The sequence below is a fragment of the Protopterus annectens genome, chromosome 3.part1, assembly GCF_019279795.1.
Source record: "Protopterus annectens isolate FY-2018-M chromosome 3.part1, PAN1.0, whole genome shotgun sequence".
Classification (NCBI taxonomy): domain Eukaryota; kingdom Metazoa; phylum Chordata; order Ceratodontiformes; family Protopteridae; genus Protopterus; species Protopterus annectens.
The window spans coordinates 1848494281-1848516782 of NC_056732.1; the positions used below are offsets into that span (position 1 = coordinate 1848494281).

At 44.1% G+C, this 22502-nt stretch overlaps 1 protein-coding gene across 1 annotated transcript in view; it reads left to right on the forward strand.

The window, feature by feature from the left end:
* The window catches only part of LOC122797920 (zinc finger protein 271-like), a 161842-nt gene that overhangs the window by 67753 nt on the left and 71587 nt on the right, over positions 1 to 22502 (forward strand). The window contains exon 3 of the mRNA XM_044066438.1: positions 18923 to 19045. Coding sequence (XP_043922373.1) covers positions 18923 to 19045 — 123 coding nt within the window. The remainder of the gene's footprint in view (positions 1 to 18922; positions 19046 to 22502) is intronic.

Sequence of the window (22502 nt, forward strand, 5' to 3'; positions counted from 1 at the left end):
CCATCCAACAGAGTGGTTTACACTTAGATCATTTGAACAAGCAGGCATTTTCAAATGATCTATCACCAGACTTTATTAGCGTATTTTGTAACACATGTAAAGGCTGTGTCTTCCTTTGTGGGGCTCATGTTGCTTGGAGATAATTATGAAAGCTTTATTACAGAACCTTTTCAGTCTGACTTGTCCTTATCAATGCTTGTATCACATGGAATATGAGAGACTGTGCCTACTTTTACTGGGCTCATATCTCCTAAAATATCTTCTGTATAGCAAAAGGGTTTACAGTGCATGTTTGTTGTTCGTCTTCGTTCATTCATTCTTGTAAACAGCTCATATACATGATTAAGGTGACCAGTCCCCCTTACATATACGTGATTAATGTGACCATGTCCCCTTACATATACATGATTAATGTGACCGGTCCCCCTTACAGACACATAATTAAGGTGACCGGTCCCCCTTACATACACATGATTAAGGTGACCAGTCCCCATTACATATACATGATTAATGCGACCAGATCCACTTACATATACATGATTAATGCGACCAGATCCCATTACATATACATGAGTAATGTGACCAGGTCCCATTACATAGACATGATTGATGTGACCAGTCTCCCTTACATACACATGATTAATGTGACCAGGTCCCCTTACATAGACATGATTAGTGTGACCAGGTCCTCCTTACATAGACATGATTAATGTGACCACGTCCCCTTACAAATATATGATTAATGTGACCACGTCCCCTTACATATACATGATTAATGTGAACGGTCCACCTTACATATGCATGATTAAGGTGACCAGTCCCCCTTACATATACGTGATTAATGTGACCAGGTCCACTTACATATACATGATTAATGTGACCAGTCCCCCTTACCTACACATGATTAATGTGACCAGTTCCCCTTATGTATACATAATTAATGTGACCAGGTCCCCTTACATGTACATGATTGATGTGACCGGTCCACCTTACATGTACATAATTAATGTGATCACGTCCCCTTACAAATACATGATTAATATGACCGGTCCCCCTTAAATCTACATTATTAATGTGACCGGTCCCCCTCACATATACATGATTAACGTGGTGACCAGTTCCATTACATATACATGATTAATGTGAACGTGTCCCCTTATATAGACATGATTAATGTGACCACGTCCCCTTACATAGACATGATTAATGTGACCACATCCCCTTACATATACATGATTAATGTGACCAGTCTTCCTTACATATACATGATTAATGTAAACAGTCCCCCTTACATATGCATGATTAAGGTGACCGGTCCCCCCCTTACATATACGTGATTAATGTGACCAGGTCCACTTACATATACATGATTAATGTGACCAGTTCCCCTTACATATACATAATTAATGTGACCAGGTCCCCTTACATGTACATGATTGATGTGACCGGTCCCCCTTAAATCTACATTATTAATGTGACCGGTCCCCCTCACATATACATGATTAATTTGGTGACCGGTTCCATTACATATACATGATTAATGTGAACGTGTCCCCTTACATAGACATGAATAATGTGACCACGTCCCCTTACATAGACATGATTAATGTGACCTGTCCCCCTTACATACACATGATTAATGTGACCAGTCCCCCTTACATATACATGATTAATGGGACAAGGCCCCTTGCATACACATCATTAATGTGACTGGGTCATGTTACATATACATAATTACTGTGACCATTCCCCTTACATATACATGATTAATGTGACCACGTCCCCTTATTTATACATGATTAATTTGACCAGTCCCCATTACATATACATTGTTAATGTGACCAGTCCCCATTACATATATATGATTAATGTGACCATGTCCCCTTACATAGACATGATTAATGTGGCTGGGTCCCCTTACATAGACATGATTAATGTGATCAGGTCCCCTTACATAGACATGATTAGTGTGACCAGGTCCTCCTTACATAGGCATGATTAATGTGAGCATGTCCCCTTACAAATACATGATTAATGTGACCACGTCCCCTTACATATACATTGATTAATGTGACCACGTCCCCTTACATATACATGATTAATGTGACCAGTCTTCCTTACATATACATGATTAATGTAAACGGTCCCCCTTACATATGCATGATTAAGGTGACCGGTCCCCCTTACATATACATGATTAATGTGACCAGGTCCCCTTACATATACATGATTAATGTGACCAGTTCCCCTTACGTATACATAATTAATGTGACCAGTTCCCCTTACATGTACATGATTGATGTGACCGGTCCCCCTTAAATCTACATTATTAATGTGACCGGTCCCCCTCACATATACATGATTAATGTGGTGACCGGTTCCATTACATATACATGATTAATGTGAACGTGTCCCCTTACATAGACATGAATAATGTTACCACGTCCCCTTACATAGACATGATTAATGTGACCTGTCCCCTTACATAGACATGATTAATGTGACCTGTCCCCCTTACATACACATGATTAATGTGACCAGTTCCCCTTACATATACATGATTAATGGGACAAGGCCCCTTACATACACATCATCAATGTGACTGGGTCATGTTACATATACATGATTACTGTGACCATTCCCCTTACGTATACATCATTAATGTGACCACAGCCCCTTACTTGTACATGATTAATGTGACCAGTCCTCATTACATATACGTTGTTAATGTGACCGGTCCCCATTACATATACATGATTAATCCGATCGTGTCCCCTTACATAGACATTATTAATGTGACCAGGTCCCCTTACATAGACATGATTAATGTTACCGGGTCCCCCTACTTAGACATGATTAATGTTACAGGTCCCTTTACACAGACATGATTAATGTGACCAGTCCCCCTTGCATATGCGCGATTAATGTGACCAGGTCCACATACATAGACATGATTAATGTGACCATGTCCCCTTACAAATGCATGATTAATGTGACCAGTCCACTTACATATACATGATTAATCTGACCACGTCCCCTTGCATACTCATGATTATGGTGACCAGTCCCCCTTACATATACACAATTAAGGTGACCAGTTCCTCTTACATGCACATAATTAATGTGACCAGTCCCCCTAACATACACATGATTAATGTGACCAGGTCCCCTTACATATACATGATTAATGTGACCAGTCCCTCTTACATACTCATGATTAATGTGACCTGGTCCCCTCCCTTACATATACATGATTAATGTGACCAGGTACCCGTACATGTACATGATTGATGTAACTGGTCCGCTTTACATATACATGATGTGACCTGGTCCCCTTACATATACATTATTAATGTGACTGGTCCTCCTTACATGCACATGATTAATGTGACCGTGTTCCCCTTACATGTGCATGATTAATGTGACCAGGTCCCCTTACATACACATGATTAGTGTGACCAGTCCCCCTTACATATACATGATTAATGTGACCATGTCCCCTTACATAGACATGATTAAGGTGACCTGTCCCCCTTGCATACACATGATTAATGTGACCAGTGCCCCTTACATATGCATGATTAATGGGACAAGGCCCCTTACATACACATCATCAATGTGACTGGGTCATGTTACATATACATGATTACTGTGACCATTCCCCTTACGTATACATCATTAATGTGACCACATCCCTTTACTTGCACATGATTAATGTGACCAGTCCTCATTACATATACATTGTTAATGTGACTGGTCCCAATTACATATACATGATTAATGTGACCGTGTCCCCTTACATAGACATGATTAGTGTGACCAGTCCCCCTTACATACACATATGTGTGAGCAGTCTCCCTTACATACACCTGATTAATGTGACCAGTCCCCTTACATATATATGATTAATGTGACCACGTCCCCTTACATACACATGATTAATGTGACCACATCCCCTTACATATGCATGATTAATGTGACCAGGTTCCCCTCCATACACATGATTAATGTGACCAGGTCCCCTTACACATACATGATGTGACCACATCCCCTTACATACACATTAATGTGACCACATCACCTTACATACACATGATTAAGGTGACGGGTCCTCCTTACATATACAGGAGTAATGTGCCCAGGTCCCCTTACATAGACATTATTAATGTGACCAGGTCCCCTTACATGTACATGATTGATGTGACCGGTCCGCCTTACATATACATAAGTAATGTGACCACGTCCCCTTACAAATACATTATTAATATGACCGGTCCCCCTTAAATCTACATTATTAATGTGACCGGTCCCCCTCACATATACATGATTAACCTGGTGACCAGTTCCATTACATATACATGATTAATGTGAACGTGTCCCCTTACATAGACATGATTAATTTGACCACGTCTCCTTACATAGACATGATTAATGTGACTGGTCCCCCTTACATACGCATGATTAATGTGACCGGTCCCCCTTACATATACCTGATTAATGGGACAAGGCCCCTTAAATACACATTGTTAATGTGACTGGGTCATGTTACATATACATGATTACTGTGACCATTCCCCTTACGTATACATCATTAATGTGACCACATCCCCTTACTTATACATGATTAATGTGACCAGTCCTCATTACATATACATTGTTAATGTGACCGGTCCCCATTACATATACATGATTAATGTAACCGTGTCCCCTTACATAGACATTATTAATGTGACCTGGTCCCCTTACATAGACATGATTAATGTTACCAGGTCCCCTTACTTAGACATGATTAATGTTACCAGGTCCCCTTACATAGACATGATTAATTTGACCACATCCCCTTTCAAATACATGATTATTGTGACCAGTCCCCCTTACATATACATGATTAATGTGAACGTTCCCCCTTACATATGCATGATTAAGGTGACCGGTCCCCCTTGCATATACGTGATTAATGTGACCAGGTCCACATACATAGACATGATTAATGTGACCACGTCCCCTTACAAATGCATGATTAATGTGACCAGTCCACTTACATATACATGATCAATCTGACCACGTCCCCTTACATACTCATGATTATGGTGACCAGTCCCCCTTACATATACACAATTAAGGAGACCAGCTCCTCTTACATGCACATAATTAATGTGACCAGTCCCCCTAACATACACATGATTAATGTGACCAGGTCCCCTTACATATACATTATTAATGTGACTGGTCCTCCTTACATACACATGATTAATGTGACCGTGTTCCCCTTCCATGTGCATGATTAATGTGACCAGTCCCCCTTACATACCCATGATTAATGTGCCAGGTCCCCTTACATGCACATGATTAGTGTGACCAGTCCCCCTTACATATACATGATTAATGTGACCATGTCCCCTTACATACACATGATTAATGTGACCAGTCCCCTTACATACACATGATTAGTGTGACCAGTCCCCCTTACATACACATATGTGTGAGCAGTCTCCCTTACATACACCTGATTAATGTGACCAGTCCCCTTACATATACATGATTAATGTGACCATGTCCCCTTACATGCACATGATTAATGTGACCACATCCCTTTACATATGCATGATTAATGTGACCAGGTTCCCTTCCCTTCCATACACATGATTAATGTGACCAGTTCCCTTACACATACATGATGTGACCACGTCCCCTTACATACACATTAATGTGACCACGTCCCCTAACATATACATGATTAGTGTGACCGGTCCCTTTACATATACATGATTGATGTGACTATGTCCCCTTACATAGACATGAGTAAGGTGACCGGGTCCCCTTACATAGACATGATTTATGTGACCGGTCCCCCTTACATACACATGATTAATGTGATGGTCCCCCTTACATATGCATGATTAAGGTGACCGGTCCCCCTTACATATACGTGAATATTGTGACCAGGTCCCCTTACGTATACATGATTAATGTGACCATGTCCCCTTAGATATACATGATTAATGTGACCATGTCCCCTTACATGCACATGATTAATGTGACCACGTCCCCTTACATGCACATGATTAATGTGACCACGTCCCCTTGCATGCACATGATTAATGTGACCACGTCCCCTTACATACACATGATTAAGGTGACCACGTCCCCTTGCATACACATGATTAAGGTGACCACGTCCCCTTGCATACACATGATTAAGGTGACTACATCCCGTTGCATACACATGATTAATGTGACCAGGTGCCCTTACATACACATCATTAATGTGACCACGTCCACTTACATAGACATGATTGTCACCAGTCCCCCGTACATATACATGATTGTCACCAGTCCCCCGTACATACACATTATTAATGTGACCAGTCCCCCTTACAGGCACATAAAGTGACCAGGTCCCGTTACGTACACATGATTAAGGTGACCAGTCCCCTTTTCATACACATGATTAAGGTGATCAGTCCCCCTTACATTCACATGATTAAGATGACCAGTCCCCCTTACATATACATGATTAAGGTACTAGTCCCCCTTACACATGCATGATTAATGGGTCCCCTTACATATACACAATTAATGTGGCAGGATCCCTTACATACGCATGATTAAGGTGACCAGTCCCCCTTTCATACACATGATTAAGGTGACCAGTCCCCCTTTCATACACATGATTAAGGTGACCAGTCCCCCTTACATTCACATGATTAAGGTACCAGTCCCCCTTACATATGCATGATTATTGTGAATGGGTCCCCTTACATATACATGATTAATGTGACCTGGTCCCATTCTTCCTGATTATGGCTGACCTTTTTATATGTAAGGGCAGATTGTCACTTATAGCTAAGCTAGGTGACTCTCATTTTTGAACAGTACACGCATCCAGAGAAATAGCTCACAGTGAAAGCAAGTCACTGTGTTCATTTTTACAGAGCTTATGGATGTGCACAAGTAGCAGGAAAAATGAATATAAAGTTTGAGAACGTCGGATAACAATTTTAAGAAATTTTGTTAAATGCAGGCCTAGTGGCTAAAGTACATATACCTGATTGCTGTGGGGTAGCTGCAGTGATAGGGGGAATGTTCTCACACTTAGAGCATGGTTCTGTGGTGTTTCCTTCTGGGGTCCTCACTGTCAAGCTTTTTCCTGAGTGGAGGAGTGAGGGCTATTCTGTCAGATTCTAAATGTCTTCAATTTCCAAGTGGTGAAGTCAGTGCAAAAGAGAGCCAGAGAGCTCTGGGCCTAGCTAGATAAAGGGCGGGATACTGGGAGGGATCAGGTGGAAGGGCAGCAAGCCAGTCTCCTTAGAGAGGGGTTGGTACCATGGGGCCTAGGGTGGAGTTAGATGATTTAAGGGGCTGATGTAATCGGTATGGGTGTGGGTTATTAGTCAAGCTAGAAGGATAGTGTGTGGCCCCCTTTTTCACTCCTAACAACAAGAACAACAAAAAAGGAAGTCCCAAGAGCAGTAGAAAAATAGAAAACATTTTCAAATAAATTAAAGTTGCTGTTTAGGTTTGTGCACACCATGAGGTAAAAAGCATTTTCAAACTTGTGACAGTTACTGTTTAGATTTGTACCTATGTTCAGATCACAAAATATATACTACTGCATGCATGTCCTTTTGCTTCTGTGCTCACTTTACTTCTAAATCTGAACATATGCTTATTGAGGATTGTGACGCCCCACCACTGGACCAGTAATCAAGGCGCCTCAGTCCTCATCACTGGCAGCAATGGGGGTCATTCACTGGGAGGATGGCAAATACACACACAGTATTTCTAGATGCAGCTCTCTGAATCAAGTACAGTTTCCCTTAAGAGCACACACACCACAATCAGTCAGCTGGTTTCTCCCTCTTTCTCCACATCCCCAGTAAGACTCCCCACTGGCACAGCTATAGAGTTGAGATCTCAGCTGAGTGGCCAAGCCAAGCTCTCCAGCACCCTCTCTGTCCAACCAGTGCTTTGTGTCCCTCCCCAAGTAGCTGACACACACACACTCTTCGAGGTTTGATACACACACACACACACACACACACACACACACACACACACACACACACACACACACACACACACACACACACACACACACACACACACACACACACACACACACACACTTACTAGCTATACTCCCTTTTGCCCAGACTATAAGGTAGTTATCACTGCCACCAGCCAGCTCCTTATCAGCTACTTTAAGGCCCTTACAAAGGTACCCAATATACTGAACGTAATATTATTATTATTAACGCAACAAGTAATTTGAGCAAGAGAAAGGCTATTAGGAGTGGCCCACACAGTGTCACCAAATAAATATGCAAGTACTGTCAAAACCTATCTCTTAGACAGATCAGACATAATTGAAAGGTTTAAATATATTTAATAATAAATAATAAAAGAACAAGACGATAGTAAATTTACATTCAGGGTGACATCAGAGTTCAAAACCATGGGAAATATTTGAAACAACATTGCAGGACAGTCTCAAATAAATAAAGAAAAACATCTAAACTAGGATTCACTATACTCCTGCCTTATCTAAGAGAGTTATACTATTCCCTACTAACTTATTAGAACAAGGCAGATGTATGGAGAATGGTTTTCTTTGATGTTGTCATGTCCAAGACAGTGTACAGAATGCCCTGTCTAACTCGGAGACGTCTCAAAATAATATTATCTAAACTATTACTCCTGAGATGCTTGCAGAATGACATCACTTCTTGTAATCTGACTTTGGTTCCCAAGCTAAACCGGCATTGCTAGAAGCTGTCAGCATTTGGAATCTACCTATAAATATATAGAGATCTTTGGAAGATGCTGGAAGTCATAAAATAATTGCATTCCTTCATGCTTTCACGACTAATAATTAGTTCACCCTAAAGCAATACAGAAAGTTTCCTAGCACAGACTTTCTTTCTCTAGCTGCATTGAAAACTAAAAGATAGCTTCTTTATTGCATAGACTATAATTTAATTTCAGCTATTTTTCTGAAGTTGACCTCCTGTAGTCCAGTTTCCACTGTTAAAATATATACATTTAAATAGTTACAGTAGTGCATTTACATTTCTGTGCTTTTCCAGTAGGGCACACTGTGGTTATATTTTAAGTACAAGCACTTTATAAAATATCTTTTTTAACACACGTCTGTACCAGCCAGTTTGATATACACTTGACATGCAGTTCTAATACATTTGTAACACAAGCTTCTTACACAGATCATTTCAATATTCACCAATGGCATATAATTATTTACAAACTTCCAGATAGCTGTGCTAGCAGTATCTCCCTTTGTCACAAGGATATTCAGAAGGCATATTTATCAGTACCTCACTAAAGTTTACTCTTGTTGCTTTTACAGGTGATATTAATTTCCTTAATGGTGTAAACCTTCAGATGGCCCTGATTTTTAACCTGTTAAAACCTTCTGTACACTGAGGCTGTTCTCTACGTGGTGCTATGAGTGACTCAGTTGCTGAAAGCTGCTTTTGAAATGTGCCAACATACACAAAATTAGATACTTTTGTTAAGGATTTTTTTCTTTTCTTTCTTTATTTTTTCATTTATTTGGCATTTATTTACTGGGAAACTTTGACTAGGTTGTTACCTGTGTTCAATGGAGGCCCAGGGAGAAACGCTCTAAACACTATTTATTTTTATTTATTTATTTAACATTTGTTGACCAGGAAAGTCCAACTAAGACAGAGACTATTTTCAGCAGAGGCCAAGGGAGAAACGCTCCAGATGCATGTCTTTAGAATGAATTTAGAATTTAGAACACTAAGCAATAATGACAAAGAAATATCCATGAGTAGATATCAGTGCAATTTAATATTGGTTTAAAAATAAACAGTACAGCATAGGAACACAGCTTTGGTATCTACAGTAATCAGGGGATAAGAAATAATTCAGTTTAAACATTGTCTAGGGATAAAGTGTACATAGTATAGGATTGTTTGATATGTACAGTAGCTGTATGATGTGCTAGGAAAATACATAATGTAGGTCTGACAGGGGAAAATAAAGTCATAAGACAGAAGAGGGAATTCAGGAGAGAGTTTGAGAGAGTTATAAAGGTGGATAACATGGGAAGAATGAAAAAAGAAGGGAGAGAGAGTGGAAGAGGGTAGCTGGGATAAGTGAGAGGAAGAGGGAATAGGGTGTAAAATGAGTAGAGTGAGGGGTGATTGATAATGAGAATAGACTGCAGTTAGCATAAAAGAGGGGCAGATAGAGGGATGGAGAGGGAAAATAAGGGGTAAAGTGTAGTTAGGAGAAGGTGCCTTTTATTTTCCATATTAAAGTTGGTAAATGTCCATTCAGTTTAGCTGTTAAAGCAAAGTGTTGCATTTTTCATCTGTACTTAATTTCAACTTAACATGTGTAAAGACATTTCACATGTTACTCAGCCAGACAGATGACCGCCTCAGACATTTCACACCTCAGTAGCTGTATCGTTGTTGGCATAACTTAGCTCAGTTCTTCAGTTCAGATCACTGTGACATTTCACACCTCAGTAGCTCTACCTCTGGTGACATAACAGCTCAGTAATTCAGTTCACATCACTGTGAGATTTTACACTTCAGTAGCTCTATCACTGGTGACATAGCTCAGCTCAGTGCTTCAGTTCACATCACTGTGACATTTCACACCTCAGTAGCTCTACCTCTGGTGACATAACTCAGCTCAGTGCTTCAGTTCACATCACTGTGACATTTCACACCTCTGTAGCTGTATCTCTGGTGACATAACTTAGCTCATTGCTTCAGTTCAGATCACTGTGACATTTCACACCTCAGTAGCTCTATCTCTGGTGACATAACTCAGCTCAGTAATTCAGTTCACATCACTGTGACATTTCACACCTTGGTAGCTGTATCACTGGTGACATACCTCAGCTCAGTAATTCAGTTCACATTTCTGTGCCATTTCACACCTCTGTAGCTGTATCACTGGAGACATGACTCACCTCAGTAATTAATTTCACATCACTGTGACATTTCACACCTCTGTAGCTGTATTGCTGGTGATGTGACTTGGCTCAGTTCTTCAGTTCACATCCCTGTGACATTTCACACCTCAGTAGCTGTATCACTGGTGACATGACTTAGCTTGGTGTTTCAGGTCACATCCCTGTGACATTTCACACATCAGTAGCTGTATCACTGGTGACATGACTAAGCTCGGTTCTTCAGTTCACATCACTGTGGCATTTTACACCTCAGTAGCTCTATCACTGGTGACATAACATTGCTCAGTTCCTCAGGTCATATCCCTGTAATATTTTACATCTCAGTAGTTGTATCACTGGTGACATAACGTAGCTCAGTGCTTCAGTTCACATCACTGTGCCATTTCACACCTCTGTAGCTGTATCACTGGTGACATACCGTAGCTCATTGCTTCAGTTCACATCACTGTGCCATTTCACACCTCTATAGCTGTATCACTGGTGAGATAACTCAGCTCAGTAATTCAGTTCACATCACTGTGACATTTCACACCTCAGTAGCTTTATCACTGGAATATGCCTTGGCTCAGTGCTTCGTTTCACATCACTGTGACACGTCACATCTCAGTAGCTATAACACTGATGGCAGGACTTTGTTCAGTTCTTCAGTTCACATCTCATTTGAATTGATGCTTAGAGAAGGCCTGCTGACTTGTGGAGGCATATCACAGCAAGTCATAGGGATGGTATATTCTTTTAAGCTGATGAAATGTGGGATACTTTGTTTGTTTGTACATATGTATGCATGTAATGTTTGTTTGTAACCAACTTACATGCACTGATGACCTACTGGGACTGTTGTCTTCATTAGCTAAACTACTGTTTTTTCTTTATCTATCTGAAGAGCCCTAGATTTTATGCAGTAAGGGTTGACCAGGCACCCTCTGAGTTATGTGCACATACTGTCTTGTTGTCTTTAGTACACAGATTGACCACTTGTAAAACATGCCTATCACTTGTACACAAAGTTCAGCATAAGAAGATTCAATCATTTCATTATGTAGGCACATTTGACTCTGTATTTCTCATAAATATTCCCCCAGAACAAAACTAGTCGCCATCACACTTCCTTCTCTACTCCATCATCTGCATTTTGATGGCAGTTTCAGGACTAATGCAGATGTCCCTCAATTCATTGTCAAATTACATGCACATTTTACTAAATTAGATGAGTGTTCATGTTATAGTACCATGTAAGAAACTTGTATATTGTTCTAAAGTAATTCTATGCATTCTGTATAATTGATGAGGGATGACTGAATTTGAACAGTTAAATTGTAAGAGCTATACCCCCTGTCTAAACATATGCTGAAGATATATCTATTATACATTTGTGTATTTAGCATAGTTTGGTGAACATTGTTTTGTTGTTAGCTTACTGTGTTGAAATTTTACATTCTTATGGTTTGTGTCTTGTCTTTCCAATGTTCTGATTATCATTTAATTTGCATTTACTTCTGCTTAGGGTTGTAATTGGAAAAATGCTCTACAGATTTCTTAATTTTCCAGGTTAATGAATATAAAGTAAAGAATGCATGTAGGTTATACTGAAGGCTTCTGAACTTCTGCATCAAGACAGCACCTGGTGCTACACACCTTCCATACATATAGTAACAATGTGAATATGCTTCTCTTAAGAATTGTAGTGCTGTTCCTGCCAAGAGAGACTGGAGAGGTAACAGTACAAGAACATGTACAGTAGTGATTTCACTCCAGAATTATCACTATCCATCAGCTGTGAATGATTAAAGCTGTTGTAAGCACAGTACAGATATTCCTGACACAATCCTTTTTTTAACAGTAGATCTGAAGTAGGATTGTTCATTTGTCAGCAACCTGTGGGTTACGGATCCGATATCGGATCCGAGCCAGCAACTTCTTTCAAGCTAATGGATCCGAGCTGCTAGCTCCTCCCTTCACCCATAATCCCCTGCTAATCCTCCATGACCCCAGATCTAGTTTGCTGCGCTTGTGATGGCTGGATCCTTTTCTTGAGCTCCGCAGATAAGTGAAAAAAAGTTAACTTTTTTCATCAGGAATTTCTGTTTTAGTTTAAATTAATATTTGTAAAGTGTGTCTGAGTTAGGTTCCCTATTTTTTAATTAATACCCTCCCTTCGCTGTTCGCTAGTGTGTGAGTGTTTGTTGAGTGTCTTTTGGGGCCTGTGTGTGTGTGTAGTTGTCTTTTTCTTTTCCTTTTTAGTTATCTTTTGGGGCCTGTGTGTGTGTGTGTGTAGTTGTCTTTTTCTTTTCCTTTTTAGTTAAAAAAAAAAAAAAAAAAAAAAAAGGGAATGGCTGAGGCCCCAAAAGCCATATTTTCTAAATGTACCAAGTGTGGCCATAAGCTCTCCCCGGCTGATGGCCACACTCGGTGCATTCGGTGCCTTGCGGTTGAACACCTCACCTCGGGCTGTACTATCTGTGCAGCGTTCAACCCCAGGGCACTGAAAGAACGGAGGTCGAAGCTGGTCCTGGCAGGACTTCTACCCTCGGATTCAGCTTCGGCCTCCGCTACCTCTGCTACTCCCGTGGCTCCATCACAGCCTGTGGTGGTTGCCACTCCTGCCCCCCCTGCCTCCGACTGGGACTCCCGCTAAAGTGTCGGAGGACAGGGAGGCCAGGAGGGAGAAACGGAGGGAGAAGCACCACAAGCGGCGGGCCGAGACCTCCGTTTCGGCCCCGCCAGCTAAGCGGGCTTCTCCCTCCATTGCTTCTAGGTCTCCTCCTCCTCGGCTCCGATCCCCTTCTTTCTCCCCGGGGCCCGAGGAGGAGGAGACCCGATCTCTGTCGCGGTCATCGAGGCGGCATTCCAGGCCTGCCTCAGTGGCCTCTTCGAGATCCACTTTCAGCTTATCAGATGCAGACTTGGACCGGATGATGCGAAGATTCATCCAGGCCCAGCTGCAGATGGGAGTGCTCTTCCCCCTCAGGGGAGCTCAACACCTTTTTTCCACCCAATTGCTCCTTCTCAGACCCGCTACCCGGGTTCAGAGCGCTCGGAGCTGAGCAGCCTTGGAGCCGGGCGTGGGTTGGCGCCGACAGTACTTGGTACTTTGGATCCGACCCTACCCTCGAGTCTGTCAGATCCGACCTCTCGGAGCCGTGGTCCGAGCTTCGGATCCGGGGGATTCAGTGTGCCTTCGGCTCTGTCCAGGTCGGAGCACACTGGTCCCTCGGATCCGACTGTCTCGGCGCCGGCTCCGATCCCTTCATCAGATCCGAGTGGGAGCCGACTTTCGGATCCATTGGAGAGTGGCTCTCCCTCGGCATTTGATGTTGTGGAGAGGGCTCTGTTGAGAGCATCCGGACCCCCGGTCCTTGCATCGACTCCTCCCTGCACTCCCTCTCTGCTGGGACAGGCTTCCATCACCCGGCCAAAGGGACAGCCTGCTTCGATGTCACAGACAGTTCCATTGGAACAAGATGTTGCTGGCGAGGCCTCCTCAGACAGCCCCCCCCCCCCCAGGAAGCTCCCCACCACCATAAGTGCAAAGGAGGCACGTGGACTCCCTGAGTCCTTAACCGAGGACACGGACTTGGAGGAAGGGAAGGCTCCCAAGATCACCCCTGAGGATGTCTCCTTTGGAGACATCATGGAGATGCTGAGAATCAGAGGTGGGTGGTCTGCCCCCAAGTCTTCCTCTGACGAGTCCGTGTTTCTGGAGGCATTCGAGGCAGGCCCATCTACCTCCTGGGTGTCCCCTCCAGCCGATCCCCTGGTGGACCTTATTACCACCAGGGCATGGAAGAATCCAGACACCGTGGAGCCAATACCGAAGCGACCGGATAGGATTCTTAGCCCCCCCTCAGACCGGTCACATTGGAGTAAGGACCCCCCTGTAGATGCCATGTTGACGGCGGCAGCCACAAAGAGGGAATTGGCTCAGGAGAGTCCCTCAGTCCATCCACCGAGCAAAGAGTCCCATTTGATGGATTGCTTAGGGAAGCGAGTCTTTAGTTCAGCGACCTTCTCAGTAAGGTCTCTGAACTATATGGCACAGGTCATCAGGATGCAGCGGGATCTTATCAAAGAATACGCTGCATCCCCCCCGGAGTCCATGTCGGAGGAGGATAAACATTTGTACTCCACCCGAATGGCCACTCTGAGATCTATTTCAAATACCTCTATGCGGCTGTTGTCCCACGCCACAGAGGGAGCCGCTAGGGCCAGCGGAGCAGGCCTAGTCATGAGACGCCAGGCCTGGCTCCGTCATTGCGACTTTACGGAGCCCTTTAAAGCGCCCTCGAACGCCTTTGATGGTTCTGCCCTTTTTGGCAAAACAGTTCGCGAGACGCTTGTCCAGAGTGAGAAGGACGGGAAGACATTGTCTGCTGTCGGAGTCCGCTTCTCTGCTCCCCAGCGGTCCTTTTCAAGGAACCAAAAGGGTCAGAAGAAGATGTGGTTCCGGAAATCACAACATTCCCAACCAGCTCCGGACAACCAGTCCTACCGTGGCAGAGGTGGACAGGGAGGACGTCGCCCCAGGGGCAGAGGGGCTCCGAGAAATTTCAGGTCCAGAGAACCTTTCTCTGAGCGGCCCGCGCAGCAGCCCTGAGGGGTTGCCCGGCTGCTCCACTCTGGAGGCAGTTGGGGGGGCACTTTTCGAAACATCTAGCGGCATGGGAGTCCATCACAACAGACCACTGGGTGCTTCGCATCATATCCAGAGAGTACAAAATACCAATTCTCCATGTCCCCCAATCCAAGAACCTCCCCGATGTACCACCCGATCAGAGGGAGGCCGCAGCCGCAGAAATACAGCAGCTGCTAAGAAAAAGAGCCATCCAACCCGTCCCCCAAGACCAGCTCAGATTAGGGTTCTACTCCAGGTTCTTTTTGGTGCCAAAAAAGACGGGGGACCTGAGACACATCCTAGACCTTTCCCGCTTGAACCTGTCAGTAACCAAGGAAAAATTCCGAATGGTCACTCTTCAATCTATCCTCCCCCTTTTGAGGGAGAACGATTGGATGTGCTCTATAGACCTCAAGGATGCGTATTACCACATCTTAATGGACAAACGATCCAGGAGGTTCCTTCGCTTCTGGCTGGGAGCCAGTCACTACCAGTTCAGGGTCCTTCCCTTTGGTCTCACTACAGCCCCCAGGGTGTTCACCAAAGTGTTAGCAGTGATTGCGGCCCACCTGAGGCTCCAGGGAATTCAGGTCTTCCCGTACCTGGACGACTGGCTCCTGACCGCACCAACAAGGCATCTACTTTGCTCGGCCAGAGACTTCTTTCTCCATCTAGCCCCACAACTAGGCATTACTATCAATGTCGGCAAATCTCTACTGGCTCCAACACAGATCATAGAATTCATAGGCGCCAGAATAAACACCAGAGATTTGCGAGCCTTCCTAACTGCTGAGAGAATCAGAAATCTACAACTTCATGTGCGGGCTATACTTCATTCAGAGGCTTCACCAGCGGAATTGATCCTGAGGGCACTAGGCTCCATGGCAGCAGCGATTACACTCCTTCCATGCGCCCGTTTGAACATGCGAGTCCTGCAATGGACTCTGTTAGTGCAATGGTCCTTCCTATCCCTTCCTCTCCACCATCCCATTGCTATCAGCAAGGCTTGCAGAAGGGCGCTACTATGGTGGCTCCAAGCATCGAACTTCCATACGGGCCGTCCCTTCTGCACCTCTCCCCCTATCACCACTGTGACCACGGACGCTTCCCGCCTTGAGTGGGGGGGGCATTACTCAGGCAGGACAGTTCAAGGCACGTGGAACGATACAGAGACCTCCCTGCATATCAACGTTCTGGAGATGAGAGCGGTGCTGTTGGCGTTGCAAGCACTTCAGAGCTTCCTCCCTGCAGGAACGATTGCAGTTCACTCGGACAACATGTCAGTGGTCTGGTATATCAACAAACAGGGGGGAACCAGATCTTATCCTCTTTGCCGCGAAGCCATGAGAGTGTGGGAATGGGCGATCTCCACCAACCGCTTTCTGATTGCAACGCACATTCCGGGGAGGACCAACATCCTAGTGGACAAGCTCAGCCGCACCCTTCTTACCCCTTACGAGTGGTCTCTCAATCCTCTAGTAGCAAAGCAGATATTCGCAACATGGGGGCAACCCTGCTGCGATCTTTTTGCATCTCCCTCAAACGCCAAATGCGACAATTTCTTCGCTCTAATCCCCCCACCAGGGGAATCTCCAAGAGACGCTCTGGTGCATGCTTGGCCACCCGGTCTACTCTGTGCCTATCCTCCTCTTCCAATGATGATACAACTCTTACAGAAAGCCTCGCGGTTGGGGAGCAAGATGATTCTCATTGCCCCATTCTGGCCTCGACAAATTTGGTTCCCTTACCTGTGGTCTCACCTTGTGAATCACCCTTGGATTCTAGATCCCATTCCAGATCTCATCTCCCATCCATTGGACTTGCCAACTCCAAACCTGGACAATCTGAAACTGACAGCTTGATTGCTCCAGTTCCACTTCTAGTTAGGACTCCCGGTATCTCTTCACCAGTCAAAGCCATTCTTGTGGCAGCACATAAGCCCTCCAACAGGAAAGTGTATCACAGCAAATGGAAACGTTTTTCCATCTGGGCGGAGCGCCGCAATCTAGATCCCTTTACGGCTCCTCTTCCATCCATTTTAGATTTCCTAACTGAACTCTTTCAAGAAGGCGCTAGTTGTTCAACTGTCAAAGTGCAATTGGCAGCCATTTCTCATTATCATGTGGGACATGATACAGGGCCCTTGATGTCAGCCAAATTGTGTAAAACCTTTCTCAAGGGTACCTTTTTACTTAGACCTCCTGTAAAAGAAGCCTTACCCCCATGGGATCTTACTTTAGTTCTTCAAGCCTTGACTGCTCCACCCTTTGAACCCGCTGCTTCAGTGGATCTCAAATTCTTGTCATGGAAAACAGCATTCCTTGTAGCCATTACTTCAGCGAAAAGAGTGTCGGAACTTCAGGCTCTTTCTGTACAGCCTCCATACCTGATTTTTCACCCTGATAGAGTGTACCTCAGGATCAATCCCTCCTTTCTTCCCAAGATAGCATCAGAAACCAACATAAACCAATCCATAAATTTACCGGTTTTCTTCCCTAAATATCAAAATAAGGGTGAATACAAGCTGCACTCATTGGATGTTCATAGGCAGCTTCGTTTTTATACTCATAGGACGGCTGGCCATAGACAATCTGACCAGCTGTTCATTTCCTTTGCCAAATTTAACTTGGGGAAAGCTATCTCTAAAGTATCTTTATCTCGCTGGATTTCCCAATGTATCTTACTAGCTCATCAAGCCTCGGGTAGACCCGCACCAGAAGGAGTTCGTGCTCATTCCACTCGCTCCATTTCTACTTCTGCGGCTTTCAAGTCTAGAGTTCCTTTGGATGATATTTGTTCTGCAGCCACTTGGGCTTCATCTCATACCTTTATCAACCACTACAAGCTAGACCTGCTTTCTAGAGGGAGAGCATCCTTTGGCTCTGCGGTGCTTCGTAATATCCTTCCATGATGGCCACCCAGGGTACAGGTAGCTGGGGACTCTGTCCCACAGGTTGCTGACAAATGAACAATCCTACTTCAGATTTAGAAGTTATGTACTCACCATAACGTTCCATCTGAGTAGGTAGTTCATTTGTCTGCAACCATCCCCCCTCCTTCCCCCTGACCTTCTTTGGATCTATTAGTTTTTAGATATCCTTTGTTGGATATATATGGAGAGGCAAACTCGATCTGAGGTCATGGAGGGTTAGCAGGGGATTATGGGTGAAGGGAGGAGCTAGGAGCTCGGATCCATTAGCTTGAAACAAGTTGCCGGCTCGGATCCGATATCGGATCCGTAACCCACAGGTTGCAGACAAATGAACTACCTACTCAGATGGAACGTTATGGTGAGTACATAACTTCTAATTTCTGCTGATTTTGATTTCCAGGGTACAACATCCCAACAGAACGTCTTTGGCTTCTTATTAATAAAGATGAGACAGTCCCATTTCATGGCAGTGAAGAAGGAATGGTGGTGCAACAAAGTCAGCTTCCTGACAGTGGTATCTACAGTAAGTACAAGTTCAGATAATTAACTGGCCAGATTCCTGACAGTATCATCATCATGTAAGTACAAGGTCAAATAAATAAATGGTCAGCTTCCTGACAGCGGTATCAGCAGTAAGTACAAGGTCAGATAATTAACTGGTCAGCTTCCTGACAGCTGTATTAGCAGTAAGTAGAAGGTCGCATAACTAACTGGTCAGCTTCCTGACTGTGGTATCAGCATTAAACACAGGGTCAGATAATTAAGTGGTTAGTTTCCTGACAGCAGTATTAGCAAGTTCATATAATTAACTGGTCAGCTCCTTGACAGTCATATCAGCAGTAAGTACAAGGTCAGATAATTAACTGGTCGGCTTCCTGACAGCAGTATCAGCATTAAGTACAAGGTCAGATAATTAACTGGTCAGCTTCCTGACAGCATTATCAACAGTAAGTACAAGGTCAGATAATTAAGTGGTCAGATTCCTGACAGTGACATCAGCAGTAAGTACAAGTTCAGATAATTAACTGGTCAGCTCCCTGACAGTCGTGTCAGCAGTAAGTACAGGGTCAGATAATTAACTGATCAGATTCCTGACAGTGACATCAGCAGTAAGTACAAAGTCAGATAATTAACTGGTCAGCTTCCTGACAGCGACATCAGCAGTAAGTACAAGGTCAGATTAACTGGTCAGTGTCCTGACAGCGGTATCCGCACTAAGTACAAGGTCAGATAATTAACTGGTCAGCTTCCTGACAGCAGTAGGTACAAGATCAGATAATTAACTGGTCAGATTCATAGGTTCATAGGTTCATACTAGGCTATCTGCCCTAGGGCATTTATAAGCCTAGCCAGAGTGTGTTTGGCTTTCGCCACCCATTTTAAATTAATTTTGCTATGCCTTTTTTTGAGGCTAGTATACTGTGCCTCTGTCTAACAGTGACACAGAAGTGATAGCCGGGGTAAACCTACGATCTCCCATCCACTCATCAAGATTCCTCTTGAAGAGAGTCAATGTGGGACTCTGCCTAACCTGGACTGGGATTTTATTCCAGAGTGAAGGGAGCCTCTGGGTTATGAATCTGTCCCTCCAGCATGTCCTATTTATTTCAGTGCTGAGGTTCAAGTCTCTCAGCGTAGCTTGATGGGATTTGGATTTTCTGAGGTGCAGCATGTCCATTAATTCCGGGTTGGACATGGCTTTATACGTCAGGCACAGATCGCCTCTGAGCAGGCGGTATGCCACTGAGTAGAGCTGGAGTTTCTTTAACCGGCAGCATATGGCATCTGTTTGAGCCCTTTAATCCCCTTGGTGAGGTACTTTTGGGGTCTTTCCAGTTGCTGCAGGTGTCTGGTAAGGTACATCCCAAAAGGGGAATTGTACTCAATTATGGGCCTGATGAGGGATGAGTAAAGAGGCACGATGACCTCCCTGATCTAGATGTGAATCCTTCATGATTAGGTGGGCTATATAAAATGTTTTTCTAACCACTTTGGCCACGTGGTTGTCAAATGAGAGATTGCTATCAACTTGGGTCCCCAGGTTCCTAATGACTTCTTCTGTACTTAATGGATTACCACCTTTGTGGTAATTTGTGGCACTTTTTTTGCCAAAGGGATGCCTATACACTTTTGGCGTTTAGCTTGAGGCCATGGCTCTGGCACCAGTTGTCTGTTTCTATGAGGCCCTTTTGGAGGATGCTTGTGTCGGCTGGAGAGTTGATTATGGCGCCCAGTTTGCAGTCATCTGAACTTGGTCAGCCACAGTCCTTCCGTGTTGGCCTGTACCGAGAAATATATACCGAACAAGAGAGGTCCCAGGACTGAGCCTTGTGGGACGCCACTTGTAAGTGGTTTGAGTCTGACATGGCTCCAGCAATTCTAACCATGTGGGTTCTGTCCTTGAGCCAGTTTGCAACCCATCTAGTGACATAGGGGTTTATATTTAAGCTGGTGAGCTTATCTATAATGCCAGTGGGGTATTGTATCAAAGGCTTTGAGGTCCAGGTAGGCTGTGTGGACCACCTTCCCTCAATGGCCTTGGTGACCGTTTCAAAGAAATCAACCAGGTTTAAGAGGCAGGATCTGCCCTTAACAAAGCCAAACTGGGTAGGATCCAGTGTCTGTAGGTCCCCAATATCTTTATTTATGAGGTCCATGATGATCCTTTCCATAGCTTTGCAGACCAAGCTAGTCAGGCTTATGGGGTGATAGTTTCCAGGATCCGTTGAGGCACCACCTTTGTGGAGAGGGACCACTGTTGCTGTCGCCACTCTTTGGGTACATATCCTGTAGTAAGGCTAAGATTGAACAGTAGTTTTATGTTTGGGTTTAGCTCTTCTTGGAGTTCATGTAGGGCCCCGGGACACCATCTGGTCCCATTGATGCTGTGTTTTTGCTTTGGAGAGGGCGGCTCTTACCTGAGCATCTGAGATGTCAGGGGGGGCAGCACTCTGTTGGGATAGATATTTTCCCTTTTGGTGGGGAGAGGGGAGAGAAGTTTGCACTGAACCTGTCGGCTAGGATGTTGGCAATGTCTGTGGGCTCGTGTATTTTTGTCATTTTGGACTAATTCTGAGCATATCTGGGAATTCCTACCCAGGTTCCTAACATAACTAAAGAAAGCCTTGTGATTATCCTTAGTGTCCTGTGCAATTTTTCTCTCGAAGCTGGCCTTAGACGATTTTATGAGTGCCCGTAATTTTTGCTAATACTGATCAGAGATGCCTTCCCTTTTGGGATTTTGCTCTATCATGTAGTAGCTTCCTCCTCCTATTGTATAGTTTGTTTATGGCTGGGGTCCACCAGACAGGACGCCTGCCTTTGGAGGATTGGGTCTTGGTTTTATTTGGGATTGCATGATCCATGCATTCCTGAAGGTGTTCATAGAATGCGTTTATAAAGGATTCTGTCTGGGCCGTATTTTCCACAGGCCGGGCTTTGAAGAATTTTGCCTCGGTTTTGAGGCATGTGAAATTTGCTTTAGAGAAGTTTTTCACTGTGGTTTTCTGGGCAGGGGGTGGGGTCGGGATGTGAATATCCAGTGAGATTAGTTTATGGTCTGATCTTACCAGTGAGGGATACACTTCTGGTCTGGAGCATAGTGTCCCCATGTTGGTGATGATCAGGTCCAGTATGTTTTCCCCTCTTGTGGGAGTGGTAACAAGTTGTTCCATAGCATTTGAGTTTATAAATTCTAGGAACCTTTGGGCTAGGGTGCTGGAGCTAGAGTAATGCTCCCAGTCTATGTTTGGGTAGTTGAATTCGCCAAATATAATGGTGTTTGGAGAGACCTTCATATTTTCCAGTATTCTCAGGAAGGCCAAGTGGGGTTCCTGTGTTTGGGAGGGTGGTCTGTAGCAGGCTATAAACTGGAAGGCAGTTTTACCCACAGTTAGTTGCACATGGATAGTCTCTGATGCTTCGTGCTGTGCCACCAACCTGGAGGTGTGGGTATCTTTGACGAATATTGATACTCCCCC